We start from the raw sequence: 25,073 nt of genomic DNA, 5'->3' as shown, positions 1-25,073 counted from the left end.
CCACCAGAGATGATATATAAACGGATACAATTAGGACTTTTAAAAGATATTTGGGCAGATATATGGATAGGCAGGGGTTAGAGGACTATGAGCCAAATGTAGGCAAATGGGACTAGCCCAGAATACCAACTGGGTCAGTATGAACAAAATGGGACGTAGAGCTTGTTTATGTTCTGTGTGGCTCTATGACATATGTTGCAATATCTCCAAGTTTGCGGATGACACTAAGCTGGGGGGCAGTGTTAGCTGTGAGGAGGATGCTAGGAGACTGCAAGGTGACTTGGATAGGCTGGGTGAGTGGGCAAATGTTTGGCAGATGCAGTATAATGTGGATAAATGTGAGGTTATCCATTTTGGTGGCAAAAACAGGAAAGCAGACTATTATCTAAATGGTGGCCGACTAGGAAAAGGGGAGATGCAGCGAGACCTGGGTGTCATGGTACACCAGTCATTGAAAGTGGGCATGCAGGTGCAGCAGGCAGTGAAGAAAGCGAATGATATGTTAGCTTTCATAGCAAAAGGATTTGAGTATAGGAGCAGGGAGGTTCTACTGCAGTTGTACAGGGTCTTGGTGAGACCACACCTGGAGTATTGCGTACAGTTTTGGTCTCCAAATCTGAGGAAGGACATTATTGCCATAGAGGGAGTGCAGAGAAGGTTCACCAGACTGATTCCTGGGATGTCAGGACTGTCTTATGAAGAAAGACTGGATAGACTTGGTTTATACTCTCTAGAATTTAGGAGATTGAGAGGGGATCTTATAGAAACTTACAAAATTCTTAAGGGGTTGGACAGGCTAGATGCAGGAAGATTGCTCCCGATGTTGGGGAAGTCCAGGACAAGGGGTCACAGCTTAAGGATAAGGGGGAAATCCTTTAAAACCGAGATGAGAAGAACTTTTTTCACACAGAGAGTGGTGAATCTCTGGAACTCCCTGCCACAGAGGGTAGTCGAGGCCAGTTCATTGGCTATATTTAAGAGGGAGTTAGATGTGGCCCTTGTGGCTAAAGGGATCAGAGGGTATGGAGAGAAGGCAGGTACGGGATACTGAGTTGGATGATCAGCCATGATCATATTGAATGGCGGTGCAGGCTCGAAGGGCCGAATGGCCTACTCCTGCACCTAATTTCTATGTCTATGTTTCTATGTACTGCCTCCACCCAGGAATTCAATTTCTGCACAGTCTGAGCTAAGACCAAAACACAAGCAATCTCCTACAGGAAACATTTCCTTTTGTTTCCCATTTCTTTGACTGTTTCATGGTTTAGTTTCATTAATGGCCTGTCTCTTCGCCCTTGCCACTAAAGGGGATTTAAAAAAAAAGTCCAGTATTCACCATCATCTCCTATGATCCTGCGCATTTTTATAAATCAACACACTCTTGTCGTTAATTACATACTTTAAGAATATAAATGTGTCTCTTTGACCTTCGTGCTTTGAAAAACTATCACCCTCCTAAATCATTGAATGTTCGTTTTGCAGGCTACATCTGGGACACTGTCAAATACCCATGGCAATCAGTTGGTTTCTGTATTGTTTTGGGGAAGTCCGACTTCAAGTTTGAAAGCTCTAAATAATCCTTTCCCTTCCCACAGCAGATCAGAGATCTTTATTACAACTGTGGATTATGGACACTATTCAGAACATGCATTAAAAAAATACACAATAAAAGAAAACAGACGTACTTAATAAAACTCCAGAAGCTATGTGCTATGCATGCCATTAAACTGTAATTGTTGCATGTGCACTTTTGCTAAACACTTTCATGAATGTGTACATTAAAGAATTAAAGGGAACAGTTCTCCTGAATAGTAGTAACCAATCCAAAGAAATATTTGGGAGAATTCATTTTATTTAAATTTCTATTTCAAAATAAAGTTATGTCTAAAAATGTTTAAACTGTCAGGATATTTTTCCCAATAACTAGCAACCTTCAAACACATACCCATGAGCCACTTCCAGTTGGCATATATTCAGCTTTAGTGATGTTGAAACCAAACATTTTAGGCAATGCCATGATTCATTTATCAAGTTTATTCAGAGCCAAGGATTCCATAATTCCATTCTCAATTAAACTTATATTAAACAAACTTTGAAAATGTCAGCAAATCAGATAAGCAAAGATGGGAAGCAGACACAGGGAGCTGCAATAAATGCCCAGTGGTGATTATTTATATCTGCTCAACTCACATTTAGAAATTTACCTTTCATGTTGTGAAATATCCTGAGGAGCTCTGGAGGTTGTGGATAACAAACAAATTGAAGAGAATGTGAACTTAAAAGTTGTGGACCAAGAGGCAAATTTTGAAGATACATTTTGAAATTGTTCTATAAACAAAATCTGAATACATAGACAGTAGAGAAATATTGCTGCGTTATCTTATTAACTTACAATTATAGATGGTATAATAGTAACATAAATTTACAGAATTAAACTTTTTTGTGTTTATTTTCAGAAAATGAGATATTTCTCCTTTTCGATAAACATCGAAAGCAGAAATCTTGCAAGTACTATACAGCGACAATTCCATTGAAGATCAGTAAAAAGGGAGAGGATATCAGCAGTTTAGAAGCAGACTGGCTAGATCATATGACAGAACACTTCACTAAGGGAGCCCTGTTAGTGGATGCTTTGATTTGTCTGGGAACACCGACAGGTACGGAAACCAAAACTTACATAGAAACATAGAAAATAGGTGCAGGAGTAGGCCATTCGGCCCTTCGAGCCTGCACCGCCATTCAATATGATCATGGCTGATCATCCAACTCAGTATCCTCTACCTGCCTTCTCTCCATACCCCCGATCCCCTTAGCCACAAGGGCCACATCTAACTCCCTCTTAAATATAGCCAATAAACTGGCCTCAACTACCTTCTGTGGCAGAGAATTCCACAGATTCATCACTCTCTGTGTGAAAAATGTTTTTCTCATCTCGGTCCTAAAAGACTTCCCCCTTATCCTTAAACTGTGACCCCTTGTTCTGGACTTCCCCAACATCGGGAACAATCTTCCTGCATCTAGCCTGTCCAACCCCTTAAGAATATTGTAAGTTTCTATAAGATCCCCCCTCAATCTTCTAAATTCTAGCGAGTACAAGCCGAGTCTATACTCGCTAGAATTTAGAAGATTGAGGGGGGATCTTATAGAAACTTATAAAATTCTTAAGGGGTTACAATGGATCAGCTTTGATTGGTGGGTTGAAGGGCCTGATTCCACGCTGTACCTCTCTTCCACTTTACGACTCTCTATGACTGACTCTAGTTTGTAATGCTAACGTACCTCTGCTAATTTTTGGTGGGAGATGGAGAATGATATCACTCATGTAAAGGCCGCCAGGGTGGTGTGGAGGCAGACTTTCAAGACCACCAGCCCATAGTCGTCTGCACTTTACAGAATGGCTCAGAGTCATGGAATGATACAGTGTGGAAACAGGCCCTTTGGCCCAACTTGCCCACATCGACCAACATGTCCCACCAACACTAGTCCCATCTGCCTGCATTTGGCCCATATCCCTCTAAACCTGTCCAATCCATGTACCTGTCTAAATGTTTCTAAAATGTTGCGATAGTCCCTGCTTCTGTGGCAGGTACAGGCAACAAAAGTAGTGGCAGCAAAGCCTCCAGCTGAACGAACCCGCCGAGCTGCCCAAGGCTGGAGCAGCTGTGACGATCACCCTGGGAGCCACAGTCCATGTCGTGCTTGATTTGGCCCATCTGTAATATTTGCAACTCTTTATTAACATTGTGATGTAAAACAGATTGACCAGAAGTGTGTTTCATGTTTGGACAGATTCAATCCCTAAATCGGTCGATGGGCTTTTTATCTTTGAAGGGGTTTCTGAGGAAAAGTATGAACCTTACGATGCCATCGTTGTGGAGCAATGGACAGTGATGAACGTAAGTGACAATGCACGGTCTGCAGTCCATCTGTGTAACGTGGGACCAATGACTTATGTCCAGCAGCTGATAAACTCAAAACTGGGGATAGGATTCTTGCTGTGCCTCTCTTTGACTTTACGACTCTCTATGTCTGACTCTAGTTTGAAATGCTAACATAGCTCGGCAGGGATGAATGGAAATGTTAAGTAATAGGGAATAAGTTTATGGAGCAACAGTTGAATCATTAAGATTTTTACAATTGTATCTCTTAGTACAACTGTAAAATATCACAGACAACAATTATACTTATATAGATCTAAAAACCCAAACTATCATTTTAAATCATGATCCTTCCTCAACAATGAACACAGGCAGTACACATGGTAATATATGAAATACATTCTGTACATCAAACCGCCTGACTGTAAAGCCTTCATATATCGTTAATGGACATCAGTTTTGATGTAAATCAATTTACAATAGTTACCTGGATTACTCTGAGAAATAATTTCAGACTCCCAAGGTTAGATGGGGGGTGGGGGGTTCTGAGTCTCCCGTTGGAGGAGGGCGGTCAGGCGCTGGTCTGTGTTCGTACCCAGGTGGCGGCTCTCCGACTCAGGACCCTGCGGAGGTATGTCTACTTGGACTACCCTCCTAAATGGCACGTGTTGGCTTTTCCGCCAGGGGAGCTGCCTTCAGGAGGGCTCACGGCTCCCGGTAGCGGGTATGTGTCGACGCGCTAGGTGGGAGTTGCCTGGCTTTTACCGTGACCTCCTGAAAGCCAGGAATTTGGTCACATTCAGCCAGGGCGCTGCTCCTCAGTGGGAGGGGGGGGTGTTGTGGCTGTGACGGTGGGTGTCGAGGAGAGGCGTGTGCATGGAGCGATTCTGGACGAGCTTACCCCCACTCCGTCGGAATTGTTCATAGGACCCATGGCCCGGGTCCCTCCCCGAGAGCCGGCCCCATGCAACATGAGCCGCCTTTCCGAGATGCCTAGCGTGCCGTTCTGTGATGCGGAGAGGCGTGTACTGTACAGGCTGCTCTTGCACACTCTCCACTTCCTCGCCCTCGTCTTCCGTCCAGACACACCCTGGCGGTCCGTGTTACCACCTGACGAGGGGAGCGGTCCCCAGTGGAGGTCTCTCTAAAAGGGAGTCCTCCCCCTTTACATTGGGGACCTGGGGTGGAGAGTGTTGCACAAAGCCGTGGCCTGCAACAGGTACTTGAGCCGGTTCACAGACTCGTCCGCTGCCTGTCACTTCTGCGGCGAGGAAGAGACCGTGTTCCACGTCTACATGGAGTGTTCGGGGTTGCAGCCCCTGTTCGAGTATCTGAAGGGGCTGCTCCTCACATTTTGGCTCCACTTTAGTCCGACGTTATTGATTTTTGGGCACCCGGTACAGAGGGGGGAGGGTCGGGAGGGAGGAGGGGATCTCCCTGTCGGTCTGCTCCTGGGCCTGGCCAAGATGGCCATTCGCGGGTCCAGGCAGCGGGCAGTCAACGGCCGCGCAGCGGTTGGCTGCCTGCCCCTTTTCCGGGGTTACGTCCGTGCCCACGTGTCCCTGGAGAGGGGACACGCGGTGTCCACGGGGACTCTGGAGGCCTTCCGTGAACGCCGGTCACGGTGGAAGGCCGAATGTATTGTTGATAAAAATGTTAATATTTTAATTTGATAACCTTGTTTGTAAAATGCCAATATAGGCGTTCTTTGATCGTGTTATACTTCGTATTTTTGTTTGTTCTGAATAAAAGCATTTTGTATGAAAAAAAGGTCAGATGGGGGTTATATTAGTTGCATGCGAAGTTTAAAATTGTCAGCCATTGATGTTGTTTGTAGGCTAACTGAAAATAAAAGCTGTACACTTTTAGACATTGTGAATAATTAATAATTCGTTCTGCATGAGTGCAACATTCAGAAATCGTCAGATGTTGCTTTAGAAGGGTGATGTGGCTGTTTGCAAAACCACTGCAAGCTTCCTGTTTTGATATGAATATGAAGCACGTGAGATTGTGATAAATACACTGAAACCAGGGTAATGTGATTTAATGATCATGTTCTTCCTATCGGAAATTAAGCTCACTAAGAGAAAGAAATGTGCTAAAATTGGCAGCTCAATGCATTGCACAAAAATGTTTAGCTTGCAATTGCAAACCAAACATTCGCCTCAATGACTATCGACCAGTGGCACTAACGTCTGTGGTGATGAAGTGCTTTGAGAGGTTGATTATGGCGCAAATCAACTCCTACCTCGACAAAAAGCTGGACCCTCTGCAGTTTGCTTAACGCCACAACAGATCAACGGTGGATGCGATCTCGCTGGCTCTCCACTCCGCTCTGGACCACTTGGACAACAAAAACTCATATGTCAGGCTGTTATTCATTGATTACAGCTCGGCATTTAATACAATCATCCCCTCCAAGCTGATTACCAAACTCGCAGAACTGAGTCTCTGCGCATCCCTCTGCAATTGGATCCTCGACTTCCTCATTCACAGACCACAGTCAGTTCGTATTGGTGGAAATGTGTCAGCCTCAATAACAATCAGCACGGGAGCACCTCAAGGCTGCGTGCTTAACACCCTGCTGTACTCACTCTATACTCATGACGGCATAGCCGGTCATAGTGCGAACTCCATCATCAAGTTCGCTGACGATACCACTGTTGTGGGACATATCACTGATGGGGACGAGTACAGATGTGAGATCGACCGACTGACCAAATGGTGCCAGCACAATAACCTGGCCCTCAACGCCACCAAAACCAAGGAACTGATTGTGGACTTTGGAAGGGGGAGGATGGGGACCCACAATCCCGTTTATATCAACGCGTCGATGATGGAAAGGGTCAAGAGCTTCAAATTCCTGGGCGTGCACATCTCTGAAGATCTTTCCTGGTCCGAGAACACTGATGCAATCATACAGAAAGCACATCAGCGTCTCTACTTCCTGAGAAGAATACGGAGAGTCGGTATGTCAAGGAGGACTCTCTCTAACTTCTACAGATGCCCAGTGGAGAGCATGCTGACTGGTTGCATTGTGGCTTGGTTTGGAAACTTGAGCGTCCAGGAGCGGAAAAGACTACAAAAAGTGGTAAACACTGCCCAGTCCATCATCGGCTCTGACCTCCCGTCCATCGAGGGGATCTATCATAGTCACTGCCTCAAAAAGGCTGGCAGCATCATCAAGGACCCACACCATCCGGGCCATACACTCATCTACCCACTACCTTCAGGTAGAAGGTACAGGAGCCTGAAGACTGCAACGGCCAGGTTCAGGAACAGCTACTTCCCCACAGCCATCAGGCTATTAAACTCGGCTCGGACAAAACTCTGAACATTAATAGCCAATAATCTGTTTATTTGCACTTTATCAGTCTAATTATTCATGTGTGTATATATTTATGCAATGGTATATGGACACACTGATCTGTTCAGTATTCGTGCCTACCATGTTCTGGTGAGCTAAAGCATGACAATAAAACTCTCTCTCTCTCTCTCGTTCCAACATTCACATATTCTCATTCAGTCTGAAGAAGGGTCTTGACCCAAGACATCACCTATCTCTGTTCTCCAGAGATGCTGCCTGACCTGCTGAGTTACTCCAGCACTTTGTGTTATTTTTTTCCTCATCAAATGGCATCTGCTTAACCCAACAAATAATGGAGAAATCAGAAAGGGTCAGTGATAGCATTTCACATAGTTTCTTCTCTCTGAATTAAATGTTAATATCTTTATTTGTTTTTTAACCTCCAATCACTGATTCAATAGAAGGCTGTGCACTGCATTGACTGATATTAAGATAAAAAATATTCTAAAAATCGGAGGCATGAAAATTACACCATTCGCCACTGACATCTTGTAGCATTTACACACAGCCATAAGATGATTCATCTTAAACCATCCCATCAAACATAATGCACAATACACTTGGTTCCTAACCCCGCTCCCTCCCCCACCCCTTCCTGTAGGTGGTGACACACAATCATAAGCAGCAGTGGGAGATACCTACTTGGAGCTGTGCACCCCCATGTTCTAACCATGTTGGAGGGGGTGCTGCCAACCATCATTGAATGACCCATTCCTCAGATCCTATTGACCCCATCTACCCCACAATGCCTAATGGTATAGGCTCTTCTGTTTCCCTGCCTCCCGTCAGCACAACTTCATCACCAAGCCTCCCCTACAGGTAGCTGAGATGTGTAGCTGGCCAGAACATGGAGAAGCAGAAGAGATAGTATTGATTTAGCAGGGTGGCGCAGCGGTAGAGTTGCTGCCTTGCAGCGCTTTCAGTGTCAGTCACCCGGGTTCGATCCCGACTACAGGCACTGTACAGTTTGTAAATCTTAGAATAAAGTGGAGGCCATTTAAGACTGAGGTGAGAAAAAACTTTTTCACCCAGAGAGTTGTGAATTTGTAAAATTCCCTGCCACAGAGGGCAGTGGAGGCCAAATCACTGGATGGATTTAAGAGAGAGTTAGATAGAGCTCTCGGGGCTAGTGGAATCAAGGGATATGGGGAGAAGACAGGCACGGGTTATTGATTGGGGACGATCAGCCATGATCACAATTAATGGCGGTGCTGGCTTGAAGGGCGGAATGGCCTCCTCCTGCACCTATTTTCTATGTTTCTATGATTAAGATATACTTTAATTCCCCTTCCCATTCTCACACTAATGTTTGTGCCCTAGGCATCCTCCATTGTCAGAGTGAGGCTAAACGCAAATTGGAGGAACAGCATCTCATATTTCGCTTGGGCAGCATATAATCCAGTGGTATAAATATTGATTTCTCTAACTTCAAGTAACCCGTGCATTCCCTCTCCCTCCCCCACCCAAGTCTTACTAGCTTCAGTCGCCTTGTTGAGTCTCATGGTCTATACTCGTTCACACCCAACAAACAGATAACAATTGTCAGAGTGAGGCTAAACGCAATGGCCTGTTTCCTTTATCATCGTTACTTTGTTGCATATCTTTCATTCATTTAATCTATATCTCACAACGTGGCTATATCTCTCGTTTCCCTTTCCCCTGACTCTGTCTGAAGAAGGGTCTCGACCCGAAACCTCACCTATTCCTTTTCTCCAAAGATACTGTCTGACCCGCTGAGTTGCTCACAGCTTTTTGTGTGTATCTTCGGTTTAAACCTGTATCTGCAGCTCCTTCCTACGCAGTTTACCAAAGGTTGTGAAGGTTCAGACTGGTGCAACACTGCTGTGGATTATTGCATTGAGAAAGAGCCTGCAAATTTATTCTAAACCTTTCCAATCCACATATCTGTCCAAATGTCTTTAGATTAGAGATTAGATTAGAGAGATACAGCGCGGAAACAGACCCTTCCGCGCCGAGCAGCAAATCTCATTACACTAGCACACACCACACACTACTGACAATTTACAATTTTTAACTGAAAAAAATGAACCTACAAAACTTCTTTCCAGCAAAATGACAACTTTTCTATGGTAGGGTAACCTAAATTGAACACAGTAATCCAAGTGTGGTCTCTCCAATGTCCTGTACAACTGTAACATAACATTCCAATTTATATTCTAATAGCTTGAGTTCTCTATGCTCTTTGTTCATTCCCCCTGTCATCACTTTTTCTAAAGGAATGTCTATTAATATGCAGATCTGGTACCAGCAATCCTTTACACAGACTTAAAGTAATAAAACCATTTGGCATCTGCCGCACATGCTCTCTGCATGCATTTGTGACTTGTGAGTACACTTGTAAAATTCATCTAAACATAGAAAGCAGTCAGAACAAACTTTTCCCAACAGTTACCCTATAAATGTAATTCAAATAACACTGGAAGTCACTAAGAGGGGGTGATCTCTGGCACACTTTAACACATGGGAGGCAACAAAGTGCTGGCATCATGTAACGATAATATGATCTGCTGCTCAGCAGACCTCTGGTCGACATTTGTTGCTTACATACCAAATCTTCAGCAATAACACATCTGGTACAGTTTCCAACAGATGTTATTGCCATTTCAGTGTACAATTAGCACCGGAAGCATCCAAACACCAGAGTGTGTTAAATCTCAGTGTTTCAGTCTCTTTCTCTGTCTGAGTTTTTAGTACCATATTCAAGTATAGGTTTAGTTTAGCTTAGTTTATTGTCACATGTACCGAGGTACAGTGAAAAGCTTTAGCTGCGTGCTAACCAGTCAGCGGAAAGACATAGAAACATAGAAAATAGGTGCAGGAGGAGGCCATTTGGCCCTTCGAGCCAGCACCGCCATTCATTGTGATCATGGCTGATCGTCCCCTATCAATAACCCGTGCCTGCCTTCTCCCCATATCCCTTGACTCAACTAGCCCCTAGAACTCTATCTAACTCTCTCTTAAATCCATCCAGTGACTTGGCCACCACTGCCCTCTGTGTCTGGGAATTCCATAAATTCACAACTCTCTGGGTGAAAAAGTGTTTTCTCACCTGAGTCTTAAATGACCTCCCCTTTATTCTAAGATTGTGGCACCTGGTTCTGGACTCGCCCAACATTGGGAACATTTTTCCTGCATCTTGCTTGTCCAGTCTTTTTATAATTTTATATGTTTCTATAAGATAATAATAATAATAATAACAATATATTTTATTGTCATTGCACATATGTGCAACGAGATTTGGTATGCAGCTTCCATCCGATGTCATAACTTAAACAACTAATAACATTTAGATTTAGATACCCCGAGAACATGGTTTATAAAAAGGACAGTAAAACTGTCAAAACAGTCTAAAGTGCAAATATATCTGTGCCGGGTCGATGTGCGACGTGACCATCTGAGGGAGACGGTTCATGGGGGTGGGGGGCACTCAGCAGGGCCGATTCAGAGCAGCTATAGCTCTGGGACTGAAGCTGTTCCTGAGTCTGGAGGTGCGGGCATAGAAGGGCTTGTAACGTCTGCCGGAAGGTAGGAGTTTGAACAGTCCATTACAAGGGTGTGAGGAGTCTTTGTGAATGCTGACCGCGTTCCTGAGGCACCGTGTGTAGTAGATGCCCTCCAAGGCTGGTAGCTGTGTCCCAATGATCTTCTGCGCTCTGTGGACGACGCGCTGAAGAGCTCTCCTCTCCGCCTCCGTGCAGCTGAGATACCACACAGAGATGCCATACGTTAATATGCTCTCTGTGGTGCAGCCGTAGAAAGTTGTCAGCAGCTGTTGGGGCAGACCAGTCTTTTTTAATGTCCTCAGGAAGAACAGTCATTGCTGTGCCTTCTTGACCAGCGCAGCGGTGTTGGTGGACCATATGAGGTCCTCTGAGATGTATGTGACCAGAAACTTAAAGCTGGACACTCTTTCCACACTGTCCCCGTAGATGGAGCTTGGGGCGTATTCCCCATTATGTGTCCTCCTGAAGTCGATAATCAGCTCCTTGGTCTTGGAGGTGTTTAGGGACAAGTTGTTACGTGAGCACCAGTCCGCCAGGTTCTACACCTCCGCTCTGTAGTTTGTTTCATCACCGTTGGTGATCAGCCCGATCACCGTTGTGTCGTCTGCAAACTTGACGATGGTGTTGGTGTCGAATGCAGGAACACAGTTATGTGTGACGAGGGAGTAGAGCATGGGGCTCAGTACACAGCCCTGTGGTGTGCCGGTGCTCAGGGTGATAGTGGAGGACAGGTGCGGGCCCAGTCTCACTGCCTGCGGTCGCTCCGTCAGAAAATTCAGGATCCAGTCGCATATCGGCGAGCTGAGGCCTAGCTGGTGGAGTTTGGTGGTGAGCTTGGTGAGGATTACCGTGTTGAAGGCAGAGCTATAGTCTATGAAGAGAATCCTCACGTACGTGCCCTGTCTTTCCAGGTGAGTCAGGACAGTGTGAAGAGCCAGAGAGATGGCATCCTCTATCGATCTATTTGCCCTGTATTGCCCCTCATCCTTCTAAACTCCAGTGAATACAAGCCTAGTCTTTTCAATCTTTCCTTATATGACAGTCCCGCCATCCCAGCGATCAATCTCGTGAACCTATGCTACACTGCCTCAATCACAAGGATGTCATTTCTCAAATTAGGAGACCAAAACTGTACACAATACTCCAGATGTGGTCTCACCAGAGCTCTATACAACTGCAGAAGACAATACATGATTACAATCGAGCCACAACCAAAGCCTCCCGTATTCCCAATTCCAAAGTGTCCAAGTCCTCAGTAATGAAGCCACCATCATTGTCCAAGGAATTCTGTGACCTACATTCATCTCTTAACAATTGTGTTCATTGCCTCACTCGTGCAGGTTTACACCACACCACATCTGACAAATTTCCTCCTGATAGGGAATTGTGGGACAGTATTCTGTCAGGGCTCAAGCATTACAATCGCCTCTTGGTCTCTCCTGCTCCTCGTGTTTCGCCCTTAAGGTTTATTGAAACTAAACTGATCCCTTTTCGATTGACACATAATCCAAATATTGATGAGTGAGAAGAATTCCACTTCTAACTAAAAGCAGGGATGATTTTCTTTCTTCCTCATCAAACCAAAATCGCCCAGTGTTCAATTAAAAACAGTGTATAGTTGAGGAAGCATTACTATTTTGATCAGAATGCTCAGTGATAACCTTGGTCATCTCCAAGGGAGCAAAGAGAGCTTTGCCAGAGGAAGAGAGCATGGACCCGCAACGGAGAAACCCAGGCTGGTTTGTGACCTTGTGTTGGGCTGAAGGGGCTATTTCCACGCTGTATGACCTCCAAGGCATCTGAAGAATAGAACTGACAGTACACTGCGAAAAGCACATGAAAACCTTTCAGATGCCGGTAGAAATATCATTGTTCTATTATACATGGGTAACATGGTGGGAAGGGAAAAAAAATTCTACAACAGATAATTCCAGGTGGAGTATATTGTTGTCTTTCAACTTTTTGAATGAATTTTGATGCTTTGACATTTAAGTGAGTTTCACCGATTCTATTTATCAGCTGATACTGCATAATTCAGCACAGGGGAATTGAAAACAAAATGCAAAGTTAAGAGACACAAACAATAATATAATTCAAGAATAACTTTAAAAAAAGAACATCTCAAATACATATTTTTTCTGGGAGATATAACTTACCTTTTGGTGAGAGGAACCAAACAATATCATTTTACAGTAAATCAATAGCATCTGTAATTCTGAGACTCACTATATAATTGTTCTGACTTCACATTGCCCTTTTGCACATGGTAAACCATCTTGAGATGGTTTACGGCCCCACAGTGAAGATCTCTGTTCCTTCGCCATGTATTGCAGTTCCCTGATCTAATTGAGATTTTGTGTTTTAACTTGCAACTTCATTAAAACATAATTTTGAAAAACATTCCGTGAATATATTTAATAGTGGTGCAATTGCATTAATGATTAAAAATGAGTTTGGCAGAAAATAAGTACTGTTTAAGCAGTGTCCAGTTCAACTCTTTGAAAGTAACTCAATGTTAATACAAAAAGCAGAACTACACAGAACCAACCTGGTTATGTTCCAGCAGTAAGCATTTTAATAATTTATGAACATTTAAATTGGTATCCTTATTCCAAAGAAAGAGCATCTTTGAAAGTCCACTCACTGATGCAGTTCCTCAGCAGGATAATGTATTTGATTTCCCTTCAGGATGAGCTTCCAACATGATTGCCCAGATATTCAACCTTCATTAGTGGTGTTGAACATACTATAATTGCAGAGGCTGAGTACAACAACCATTCATGACTATAGAGAACGTATAGCACCATTTTCTCCACAACCATTTAAAAAAATAGTACACAATATTGTGACAACACTATGTTCAATCGTTTTACATGGCTGATATGGGAATGCAGCTCCAATGGAAATTCCTATACAGCCTATCATAAACTCTCAGCTGGAAAGTTAAGCATGCAAATGTCACCACAGTAATTCCATCTGATTATCTCACATGTTATGTCTGAATATTTTAAGTGTATTACCACCTTTAGGCCTCTTCTGAGAATTTTACCTGAATCTTATTTTATCCATTGTCAAAATATTATTTTTTCATTATTATTCATTCTGGGAAAGGAGTGTTTAGTTTCTGAAGGACTTAACACCAAAGTAGAACCAAATTTGAAATAAAATTAATTGACCTTTATAAGGAGAGATATGAGTATAAAGTGTAAATTTAGAAATTAGTTGCAGTATTTCAATTGGCCAATAGTTATTCGAATCGCAGGATTACCTCCAGGTTAGTAAAATATTTACTTTTTGCTAGAAGCATTTAAAAGAACAAAGCATTAGAAAAAATGATGCGAAAATTGTTAAAAATTAATGGCACAACTGAATTTCCATAAAAGATAATAAGTGTCTGAAATGTTATATTCTTCAACATAAAGAAAATGAACCTCACATTTTTGGTACATTTATCAAAATAATCCATTTTAATAAGCTTTGGAAGTTCTACTTGTACCCAAGTTGACATTTGACTAAAGTTTTACATCATTGGGATTATCTGAACTCGATTGCCTCCAGCACAATTATTTGCGGCTAAATGTAACCGGGAGCCCTATATTTCTGCCAGTGTTCATGTAAGTAGTCCCAGTAATGCTTCACAATGCAAACTTCTCACTGCCCCCGTGGGGATGCCTCTGCTCCACCTGGATGCTCTGTTTAGCAACATCACTTAGAATGACAACTCAGAAGAGTGCGACCTTGAATTTACAGCCTCTCACTTTTAAAATTCTAGGGTGACGGAGGAACTGAAGGAAATTCACATTAGTCAGGAAATGGTGTTGGGTAGACTGATGGGACTGAAGGCTGATAAGTCCCCAGGGCCTGATGGTCTGCATCCCAGGGTACTTAAGGAGGTTGCTCTAGAAATCGTGGATGCCTTGGTGATAATTTTCCAATGTTCTATAGATTCTGGATCAATTCCTGTGGATTGGAGGGTAGCTAATGTTATCCCACTTTTCAAAAAGGAGGGAGAGAGAAAACAGGGAATTATAGAGCAGTTCGCTTGACATCAGTTGTGGCGAAGATGCTGGAGTTGATTATCAAAGATGTAATAGCGGCGCATTTGGATAGCAGTAACAGGATCGGCATGGATTTACAAAGGGGAAATCGTGCTTGACAAATCTTTGGGAATTTTTTTGAGGCTATAACAAATAAAATGGACAAGGGAGAGCCAGTGGATGTAGTGTACCTGGAATTTCAGAAAGCCTTTGATAAGGTCCCACTGGAGATTAGTGGACAAAATTAAACCACATGGTATTGGTCGTAAGGTATTGACATTTATAGAAAATTGGTTGGCAGACAAGAAACAAAGAGTAGGGATTAACAGGTCCCTTTCAGAATGGCTGCAAGGCTCGGTCCTGGGACCGCAACAATTTACAATATACGTTAATGATTTAGATGAAGGAATTAAAAGCAACATTAGCAAATTTGCAGATGATACAAAGCAACGTGGCAGTGTGAACTGTGAAGAGGATGCTATGAGGATGCAGAGTGGCTTGGACAGGTTGGGTGAATGGGCAGATGCAGTATAATGTGGATAAATGTGAGGTCATCTAGAACCAGGGGCCACAGTTTAGGACTGAGATGAGGAAAAACTTTTTCACAGAGTGAGTTGTGAATTTGTGGAATTCTCTGCCTCAGAAGGCAGTGGAGGCCGATTCACTGGATGCATTCAAAAGAGAGTTAGATAGAGCTCTTAGGGCTAACGGAATCAAGGGGTACTGATTGTGGATGATCAGCCATGATCACATTGAATGCTGGCTCGAAGGGCTGAATGGCCTACTCCTACTACTGCACCTATTGTCTATGTATCTATGTATCAAACAAATTGACAGCAGGCAGCAAGCATTAAAAATAACGATACTAACAAGAAAGATGAAAATCAGCATTTTGATATGAAAAAAACCCATCATCAGCAATAGCCAAAAATAACTTTGCTACCCTTAACAGCTTGTTTTTCTTTGTTTCTTTAGGGAAATAAAGTGAAAACTGATTATGCTCCTTTGCTGAATTCTCTGGCTGCATACGGCTGGCAGTTAACCTGTGTGTTACCTACTCCTATAGTGAGGAGGGACAGGTAGGACATTTTCTGGCACTTCAAAATACACTTTAACAAGTTATGCAAGGACTGAGAAATTGGGCAAGGATCTGTTTTGTTTGATGTCCCCCTTGGCTCACGGTTTGTTAATTTTCTTGGTTGCTCAAACACTATTTTTCAACAATGCTGTTTTGGTGTTTTATTTGATGGTTATTTGATGTAAATAAGACCCAGAGTAAATCCTATTTATGCAACATGATATCTCAAATATTAATATATTGTTCACAAATATATAGGTCCAGTAAGTAATTTCTTCAATTGATTAATTGTTACGAAGACAGAAACAGCTGCAAATAATCATCCATAAAAGGCCATGAACCTTTGCCATGAACTAACTTTCTCTCTCCACAGATGCTACTTGACCTGCTGAATATTTCCAGCATTTTCAGTTTTTATTGCAGCAACTGCAGTATTTTGTTCTCGAATTGAAGATTGTTAATTAGCAAATCAAAAATATATACAGAATGATCACTGTGCTTACTGCTCCTTCAATGTGAACTATTTGGATGTGAAAAGGGAGACAGAATGAAGCATTAATGGTTCAATGGTAGTTTAATGTCACAAGTACCTAGGTGAAGTGAAATTCATTTTTTGCATATTGTTCGGTAAAAATAATACTTAAATAGGCACAATCATACTTAAATACACGAGGATACGAATAGTAGATTACACTGAGACAGAACATAAGAATCGCCACGTTTCCAACCATCCTTTATCCTTCAAATTTAAAGTTGTTACAAATGTAGAATATTAACAGCCATAAGGATTTGTTGACCTGGCAGAAGAACTGGGTTGGAGTTGCTGGAGCCCCTATCTGGCCTGATAATGTTGCTGATGTCCTCCACTACACTGCTGTGTGTCGCTGCAGGCTGGGCTCTGCCTGCACCACTCAGTATTATGCGGCTTATGTACAGTTTAGTTTATTGTCATGTGTACCAAGGTAGAGTGAAAGGCTTTTGTTGCGTGCTCTCCAGTCAACGGAAAGGCAATACATGATTACAATACAATTGAGCTTATGTTTGCAGTTCACCCTGCATTGAAAAATATTGTTGTTGGTGATGTTTGACAACTGGGGCATTACCACAGCTGCAATCTCAGTTGCAGAACCCCCTCCATGAGAGAGTCACTCAGTGTGAATCAAAGTCTTCACATCCTGAACCTATGCTGCTATTCTTTTTCTAATCACTGAAGTGAACATGTGCTAAGCTAAGCAATAGGCAGTACACAGATTTGTCAAACAATCCAACTGCTTCACCAGTGCAAGCACATTCACTGCCATCACATTAGTGAAATTTGGAAGTTTAATACTTTTTCTGTTCATTAAGTCTAAGAGCTGCCCCAGTCATGTCTTTACTTCCAGTAAGCACTACGGTTTGCCATTTTAACAGCAGGCCTTTGGCATGACATTCTCAGTCCAATCGGCAAACCTCAAATTAGACAGAAGAGCCTATTGTATATCTCAGCTCTTTTAATATAAAAACAAGTAGGCAAAGTAAAATAAGATGGATTTTATATAGGAAAGATTATTTAGAAAAGATACAGAACAGACAATTGATTGCTTTTCAGTTTTATTTTACATCCTCTCCAAAAACTATATGAGATGGAAATAATGCTACTTCCATATATAAGGAGATTGCGTACTGTGGTTAGCATGAAACTTTTCTTTCCCAAAGCTTTCAGTGCCACTGTTTTCCACTGTGTTGTCGGAGTTGCACTACCTGCCCAGTTCGCTGCGGTCCCCTGATGAAGGGGAGTGGTCAGCATGTCAAACATAGCAGCCCTCCTCTGGCACGTCTCACGCAACAGGAGCCCCAGCCCGGAATGAGAGATGTTTTTCTCAGCCTTGCTTCATTGCAAATTCCCTTTAATTTTGCATAGTTTCCTCTCAATGCATGGTGCATTTTCAGTCCCGAAACCCCACAGCAAATCTCCATAAAATGCCAGCTCACAGATTCAAATAAACACTTTAAGGTGCTTTGAAAGTGATATGAAAGTCATGGTATATAAAAGATTTTGTTTCTACTAATTGTTGTTTGGAGATGATGGGGCTTAGTGGAATGTTGCTAATTGAAAGCTACAGACCTCGTGATTCCTATCAATTCCCTATTACTGCAACCAGTTACAGTCAACAAAGCACGCATTTAACTCTGGCGACAGTGCAAAAGAGGAACATGCGGACTGATCGAATGCTATGGGACTGACATAGACTGGCGACAACATTGAACGTAACATTGCAGGAATGTAAAGCATAACCTTCTGACATTTTACTCTGCCAGCTCAGAATATGCGTTAAATTTATTCATCACAATAATTAGTAATAATTTCAGATTAATAAAACAAACACACATCTTCTGTAAATTTATTTGAGGGCTTTGGTTATTCTCCTACATATTGCCTATGCATCACAGCTGCTTAGATGATCCCATACAATTTATCCTTTGGCAATTGTGAAACATTTTTGAGTAGCTTAAATTTATTACAAAATGATATAAATGTAAACATATTTTTGAAAAGGAGAACTCTAGAGACTCATCTCTACAGGGCGTGCACAGCATAGATAAGGGGAATGAACAGCATAGATAAGGGGAATGTAAATGGATATTGTGGTAAATGCTCAGTAGGTCAGCCAGCATCTGTGAAAAGACAAACAGAGTTGGCTCAACTGAGTCAGGATAGGGAGAATAAAATCAAGTCAAGTCAAGTCAAAATGGGTCAGGGTTCCCATTTCTGACAGTAATCCAGGGATCTGCTGGAAATGCACATCTGGAGAAAAGCTGAGCGCATGGAAGAAACCCATGAACTCACAGGGTGAATATGGAAACTTCACACGTATAGCACCAGAGGTCAGGATCGAACCCACGTCATTGGAGCTGCGTAGCAGGAGCTTAAAGGGCCTGTCCCACTTGGGCCGTCACTTCCACAACAGGCCGGTAGTGACGGTCGCGTGACGGTCCCGCGAGAGTCGCGCGCATCATCATGCGTCCGCACAGCCGTCTGGAGTGACGTCATTTGAAGATGGACACAAAATGCAGGAGTAACTCAGCGGGACCGGCAGCATCTCTGGAGAGAAGCAATGGATGATGTTTCGGGTCGAGACTCTTCTTCAGTCTGAAAGAAGGGTCTTGACCCGAAACTTCACCCATTCCTTCTCTCCAGAGATGCTGCCGGACCCGCTGAGTTACTCCAGCATTTTGTGTCTATCTTCAATCTTCTTGGCCCCGCTCTGGGAGGAGGAGTGGGGGCGGATCCGGATCTGCAATGGCCGTGAGCCCCAGGCCGAGCTCGACGATCGTTTGCCTGGTTCTGCTGCTGTTGGAGGCGAGACGTTGCGCCGCGCCAGGGTCTTGGGCCTGTCCCACTTTGGCCATCAGTTACGCGACAGGCCGGTGGCGCGCAAAGATTTCGTGCAGGACGAAGTCCACACTCCTCCACGCCACTCCATGCTCCTCCACACCACTCCATGCGCCCGTCCCCGCGCTACCCACACGCTACCCACACGCTACCCACATGCTACCCACGCGCTAGCACGTCACGTAAATAGTGCGCTAAATACAGCCAAGTGGGACAGGCCCTTTACTGGCTGTGCTGCTGAGAGTAGGGAATATCTTTGTATTGAACCTATTAAGATTTGTTTACAGCTTTTACAGACATCCTGCACAATATTACTTCAGCAATTAATGCACTGAGGTTAATTTATTTCATTGATGAACATAAAAGCCTGCTCGATATCTTTTTATCAACTGTTTTATCCGCAGCAGTATATCTCGCAGTGTTTTTCTTGGTTATCTTGCCACGTTTCTGGCTGCTTCAAATGCAGGAAGACATTTGTGAAATGTTAGAATTAATTGGTTGTTTCTTTCATGTGCATTTATCTATATTTCATTACAACACGGAAGGAGGCTGTTCGGCCCATCAAGTCTATGCGTGCTCTTGGAGCAATCCCATTCTCCCACTTATTTTCCTGTAACCTATTCTCTGACATCCCAAATTCTCTCACACTAAGCACGATTTACAGTGGTCATTGAAACTAATAATTAGCATGTCTAGGGATGTGGGGGAGGAAACTGAAGCACCCGGAGGAAATCCATGCAGACACATAGTAGTTTGGATTCAGACTGATTTACTCATAGGCAAAGGTTAATGGTGGATGGGTGGCCTTTTGACTGAAGGTCTATGACTAGTTAACAATTTGCATTAGTAGATTTGGTTAGATTGCATGAAGTGAATGAAATGAAGTAACCTCCTTCTCGTATTTGTGATGTATTTTTCAGTGATGGGAATCTTGCTACAAAACAGATTGTTTTTCTCCAGAGGCCATCACTGCCTGGCAAAGAAAAGAGGAAAGATTCAAAGGTAAATGGCCTCTTTGTTTTCATTGCGTAAATTCTTTGCAGCAGAATTACTGTGGGTTAGGTTACTCTAAAGTGTGAGTATCGCTGAGCATAACTTCTCAACTCCCTTTATATCTGACTGCACAAGGTTGAAGTTGTTGAACAAGGTATCAAATGCTGATTGGCTCCCAGTTGAAGATTTCCTGCCTGTGTAGCCAGGAGAGAGGATTCATTCCAGCAGCATGTGTTTAACATCCTATATGTTATATGATAATTTTTTCTACAGCCCTCTCAGAAGTTGTTACCAGTCATACTCATAGCTTCTGGCACAAAAAAAGCAGACTGCTGGAGGAACTCAATGGGTCAGTGAGTCAGGCAGCGTCTGGGGAGGCAGAGGGATGGCCGACGTTTCGGGTCAAGACATCGACCAAGCACTGAGTTACTCCTGCACTTTCTATCTTTGGTGTAATCCAGCATTTGCACTCCTTTGTTTCTACTTTATAGAGGGCTTGCTGCTCTGTTCTTTTTAATGCTGACTTTTGCTACTGATTGCTATATTTCTGTCACTTGCAGCGAAGGTTTCTCTATTTTGTGGTGTTATGTGTTTTATGCTTTTTGTTATCAATAGGCTTTTCCCAACGGTCTCCCCTTTCTATAAAATGTCTGATCCATGTGGGCTTTGCTTCTCATTTCCAAGGAGGCACACAGATAACTGTAATAAGAATTACGTTACCAACATTATTACAAAGTGCCACAATGTGCAGCAGCATTGATTCATTTTAATTCAGAAGAGAGGGCTTTCAGTTACAGTCACAGTTTCGTTTATTGTCACAGTGAAAAGCTTCATTATCCAGACATAAACTTCCTGGCAAAACACAGAACACTTTATAGAGGGCTTGTTCCTCTGTAAAGCATCTGCAATTCCTTGCGTCTCCATAAACTTATTGTCGTACAGCAGCCACTTTCAGTAGAACAACCAAAGGAAAAGGATCCTAATCAACTCACCTGCAGAAGGAGAACCCCCTAGAAACAAATGGGTCACTTGAAAGGGAACTTTATTCATCAGAACAAATATTGTGTGTTTATAAAATGCAGGCATTCCCCGACTTACATCATAGCGACTTGCGTAAGCTCGCACTTACTTAAGCAATTATAGAGTCATCGAGTGATAGAGTATTACAGCGTGGAAAAAGGCCCCTTGGCCCAACTTGCCCACACCGGCCAACATGTCCCATCTACACTAGTTCCACCTGCCTGCATTTGGCCCGTACCCCTCTAAACCTGTCCTATCCATGTACCTGTCTAAATGTTTCTTAAACATTGCGATAATACCTGCCTCAACGACTTCCTCTGGCAGCTCATTCCATACACCTACCATCCTTTGCATGAAAAAGCTACCCTTCAGATTCCTATTAAATCATTACCCCTCACCTTAAACCTATGTCCTCTGGTTCTTGATTCCCCTACTCTGGGCACGAGACTCTGTGCGTCGACCCGATCTATTCCTCTCATGATTTTGTACACCTCTATAAGATCACCCCTCATCCTCTTGCGCTCCATGGAATAGAGTCTCAGCCTGCTCAAGGTCTCCCTATAGCTCAGGCCCTCGTGTCCTGACAACATGCTGGTAAATCTTCTCTGCACCCTTTCCAGCCTGACAACATGTTTTCTATAACATGGTGCCCAAAATTGTTGAACACAGTACTCTAAATGCAGCCTCACCAACTTCCTATACAACTGCAACATGACCTCCCAACCTCTATTCTCTGACTGATGGCCAATGTGCCAAAAGCCATCTACCTGAGATGCCACTTTCAATGAACTATGTACCTGTACTCCTAGATCCCTCTCCTCTTCAACACTCCCCAGAGCCCTACCATTCACTGTGTGTTGGAGCTCCCCTGTGATCTCCGCATCGGAGCTCCCAACATGGTCTCCGTGTCAGAACTCCCATGTGGTCTCTGCATCGTATAGTAACTTTACTTGTGTGCAGTAGTACTTCCATTTCCAACTTACGTAACATCTGACTTAAGCGGGACGTAACCCATACGTATGTTGGGGAGCATCTGTCTTCTATTTCTATTTAGGGAGTCAGAGATGATATTGCTTTCGATGCAACGGTGAAGCAGCTATGTGTGAACTGTTTAGAAACATTTGATTGGTATATATTTGAAATACTTGGGTTTATGGGATTTGGACAGTTAAACATCCCTTAATGATGGCAACAATAAATGAGTCATGCCTTTATGTGGGAAAAGAAAAGATCATTGTTGTAGCTGGGAAGTGAAACTGCAGACAATTGTAATTCAATTTTGCTCCCCTTCTCTATCTGCAGAAAAAATCAACAAAAGATGACAAGTCAAGCAAGAAAAACAGAAACTGCTTAAAAGACAAAAATGGCACAGTGCCTCTTCAAGTGAAGGACTCTACAGGAGTTTCTGATGAAAAAGAAAAAGTGGAACAAAGTGCGGCAAAGAATGGAGACAAAGAAAATGCTGAAATTCTTGAAAAAGAATCCTTGAAAAAAGGGGAAAATGAAAAAAGTATCCCTGCAACTGAAGTAGCACAAAACTACTTCTGTGTGACGAATTCTGAAGTGGACGGGTGTGCTGGGAAAGTCGGTGGCAACAATAATATTTGTGACAATGAGGATATGAATGAATTACAGGAGAAGAATGAAAACAAATGTCAAAATGATACAACTAGGAGACGTGATGACGAAGGCAGCCAGGCAAAGGTTAACAACAGTGCAGTGAATGGTGAACATACTGTCAGTAGTCAGTATCTTGATAACCTGCCGGCTGTGGAGGGGGCTGCTGAGGCCCTGGTGGAAACAACTGGGCCCATCACAGAGGCAAGGGAGGAAGTTACAGAGGCACACGGTGGTGCTGATACCTTCCTTGAGTAAAGCAAGATTCTGGATAATAAAAAGATGGTGCAGATCTTTTCCCTCTGGAGCTGGCTCGATTGTAATATTATGCCTGTGTTGTGCCATGCATTTAGTGCCAAAGTTCACACACTCGCCTTGTTCGCTGTGCAATAAAATAAACGCAGATGTCATAGGCTTGCATTTTGTGTGATACTATATATGACTCACTAACATTGTAAAAATGTGCAGGTGTTACAGTTAATGTTGCAGGTAACATAATAAATTTCTATTAGTTGATCAGATAAACATTTTATACAATAATAAATGCCTACTGTCTGTCAGATGTTTTCCCTGTCGAGATTATGTGTTCTGCAATCGTTTAATATTGTTCCTTTAAATAAAAGATTCTTTTCACTGAGAAACTCACTTCACCATTTGTATGATAAGCATTGTCTATCCGAGTTTTATTCTCTGATGTTAAAATCAGGATACCAGGTTCCGTTTCTAGGCCATACTGGGTTAATGGATCCCAAACTGAGTGAAGACATAGGTGTTACATTACAACTTTTCCATTGATCACCATTCCCTTTGTCCTATTTTCAGACGTTACACTTCCTTATCCATGTAACACCCTCTCCCTTGATACCAGTCTGAAGAAGGGTCTCGACCCGAAACGTCATCCATTCGTACTCTCCAGAGATGCTGCCTAGCCCGCTGAGTTACTCCAGTATTTTGTGTCTATCTTCAGTTAAAAACCAGCATCTGCAGTTCCTTCCTACACAAGGGTCATCAACTGCTGGACTACATTTGCTAACCTCGGTTTACAATGTATTAAGATAACAACAATCTTAAACATACAGCCCCAAGGTCTGGTCACCCCGAGGCTACATTTCCATATCATCATACCTTTTTAATTGTGCCATTAATTCATCCACCTTCTTGGAAATACTGTGTGCCTTCAGATATCCCATGGGATCTAAGGAGAGATAGCCAACTGGATAGAAAGTGTAGGCAGGAACTGCTGATGCAACAAAAGCTTTTCACTGTACCTCAGTACACGTGACAATAAACTAAACTAAACCAAAGATAATCACAAAAGGCTGGAGTAACTCAGCGGGTCAAGCAGCATCTCTGGAGAAAGGGAATAGGTGACGTTAGAAGGGTCTCGACCAGAAACCTGCTGAGTTACTCCAGCCTTTTGTGTCTGTCAACTAGATAGAAAATTGACTTCATGAAAGGGAGCAGAGGATGATGGTGGAATATGTGTTTCAGGCTGGAGGACTGTGACTAGTGGCGTGCCTCAGGAATCAGTGCTGGGCCCATTGCTGTTTGTCATCAATATCAATGCTTTGGGTGAGAACGTACAAGGCATGATTAGCAAGATTATTAAGGGTTTGGACACGCTAGAGGCAGGAAACACGTTCCCAATGTTGGGGGAGTCCAGAACCAGGGGCCACAGTTTAAGAATAAGGGGAGGGCCATTTAGAATGGAGATGAGGAAAAACTTTTTCACACAGAGAGTTGTGAATCAGTGGAATTCTCTGCCTCAGAAGGCAGTAGAGGCTAATTCTCTGGATGCTTTCAAAAGAGAGAGTTAGATAGAGCTCTTAAAGATACCGGAGTCACGGGATATGGGGAGAAGGCAGGAACGGGGTACAGATTGTGGATGATCAACCATGATCACAGTGAATAGCTGTGCTGGCTAGAAGGGCCGAATGGCCTACTCCTGCACCTATTGTCTATGGTCTATTGCAATGACAGTAAAATCAGCTGGTATAGTAGATAGTGAAGATGGTTGACAAAAAATGCAGCTGGATCTTGATTGGTTGGCCAGGTAGGCTGATGAATGGTTGATGGAATTTTATACAGAGAGGTGCAAGGTATTGCATTTTGGGAAGTCTAACCAGGACAGGGCCTACACACTGAATTGTAGTGTACTATTGAGTGTTGTAGAGCAGAGAGATCTG

At 43.0% G+C, this 25,073-nt stretch overlaps 1 protein-coding gene across 2 annotated transcripts in view; it reads left to right on the top strand.

Annotated features, from left to right (window-relative positions):
• The window catches only part of rftn1 (raftlin, lipid raft linker 1), an 89,457-nt gene extending 65,929 nt beyond the window's left edge, over positions 1-23,528 (top strand). For both annotated transcript variants that reach the window (XM_033050878.1, XM_033050870.1), the window contains exons 6-10: positions 2,457-2,657; positions 3,790-3,896; positions 15,782-15,885; positions 20,178-20,259; positions 22,573-23,528. In XM_033050878.1, coding sequence (XP_032906769.1) covers positions 2,457-2,657; positions 3,790-3,896; positions 15,782-15,885; positions 20,178-20,259; positions 22,573-23,145 — 1,067 coding nt within the window. In that variant the 3' untranslated portion in view covers positions 23,146-23,528. The remainder of the gene's footprint in view (positions 1-2,456; positions 2,658-3,789; positions 3,897-15,781; positions 15,886-20,177; positions 20,260-22,572) is intronic.
• Positions 23,529-25,073: the final 1,545 nt, after the last annotated feature.

Source organism: Amblyraja radiata, chromosome 2, assembly GCF_010909765.2.
Source record: "Amblyraja radiata isolate CabotCenter1 chromosome 2, sAmbRad1.1.pri, whole genome shotgun sequence".
Lineage (NCBI taxonomy): Eukaryota > Metazoa > Chordata > Chondrichthyes > Rajiformes > Rajidae > Amblyraja > Amblyraja radiata.
The sequence above is the reverse complement of the archived record's forward strand: the minus strand, read 5'-3'. Positions and strand labels throughout refer to the sequence as shown.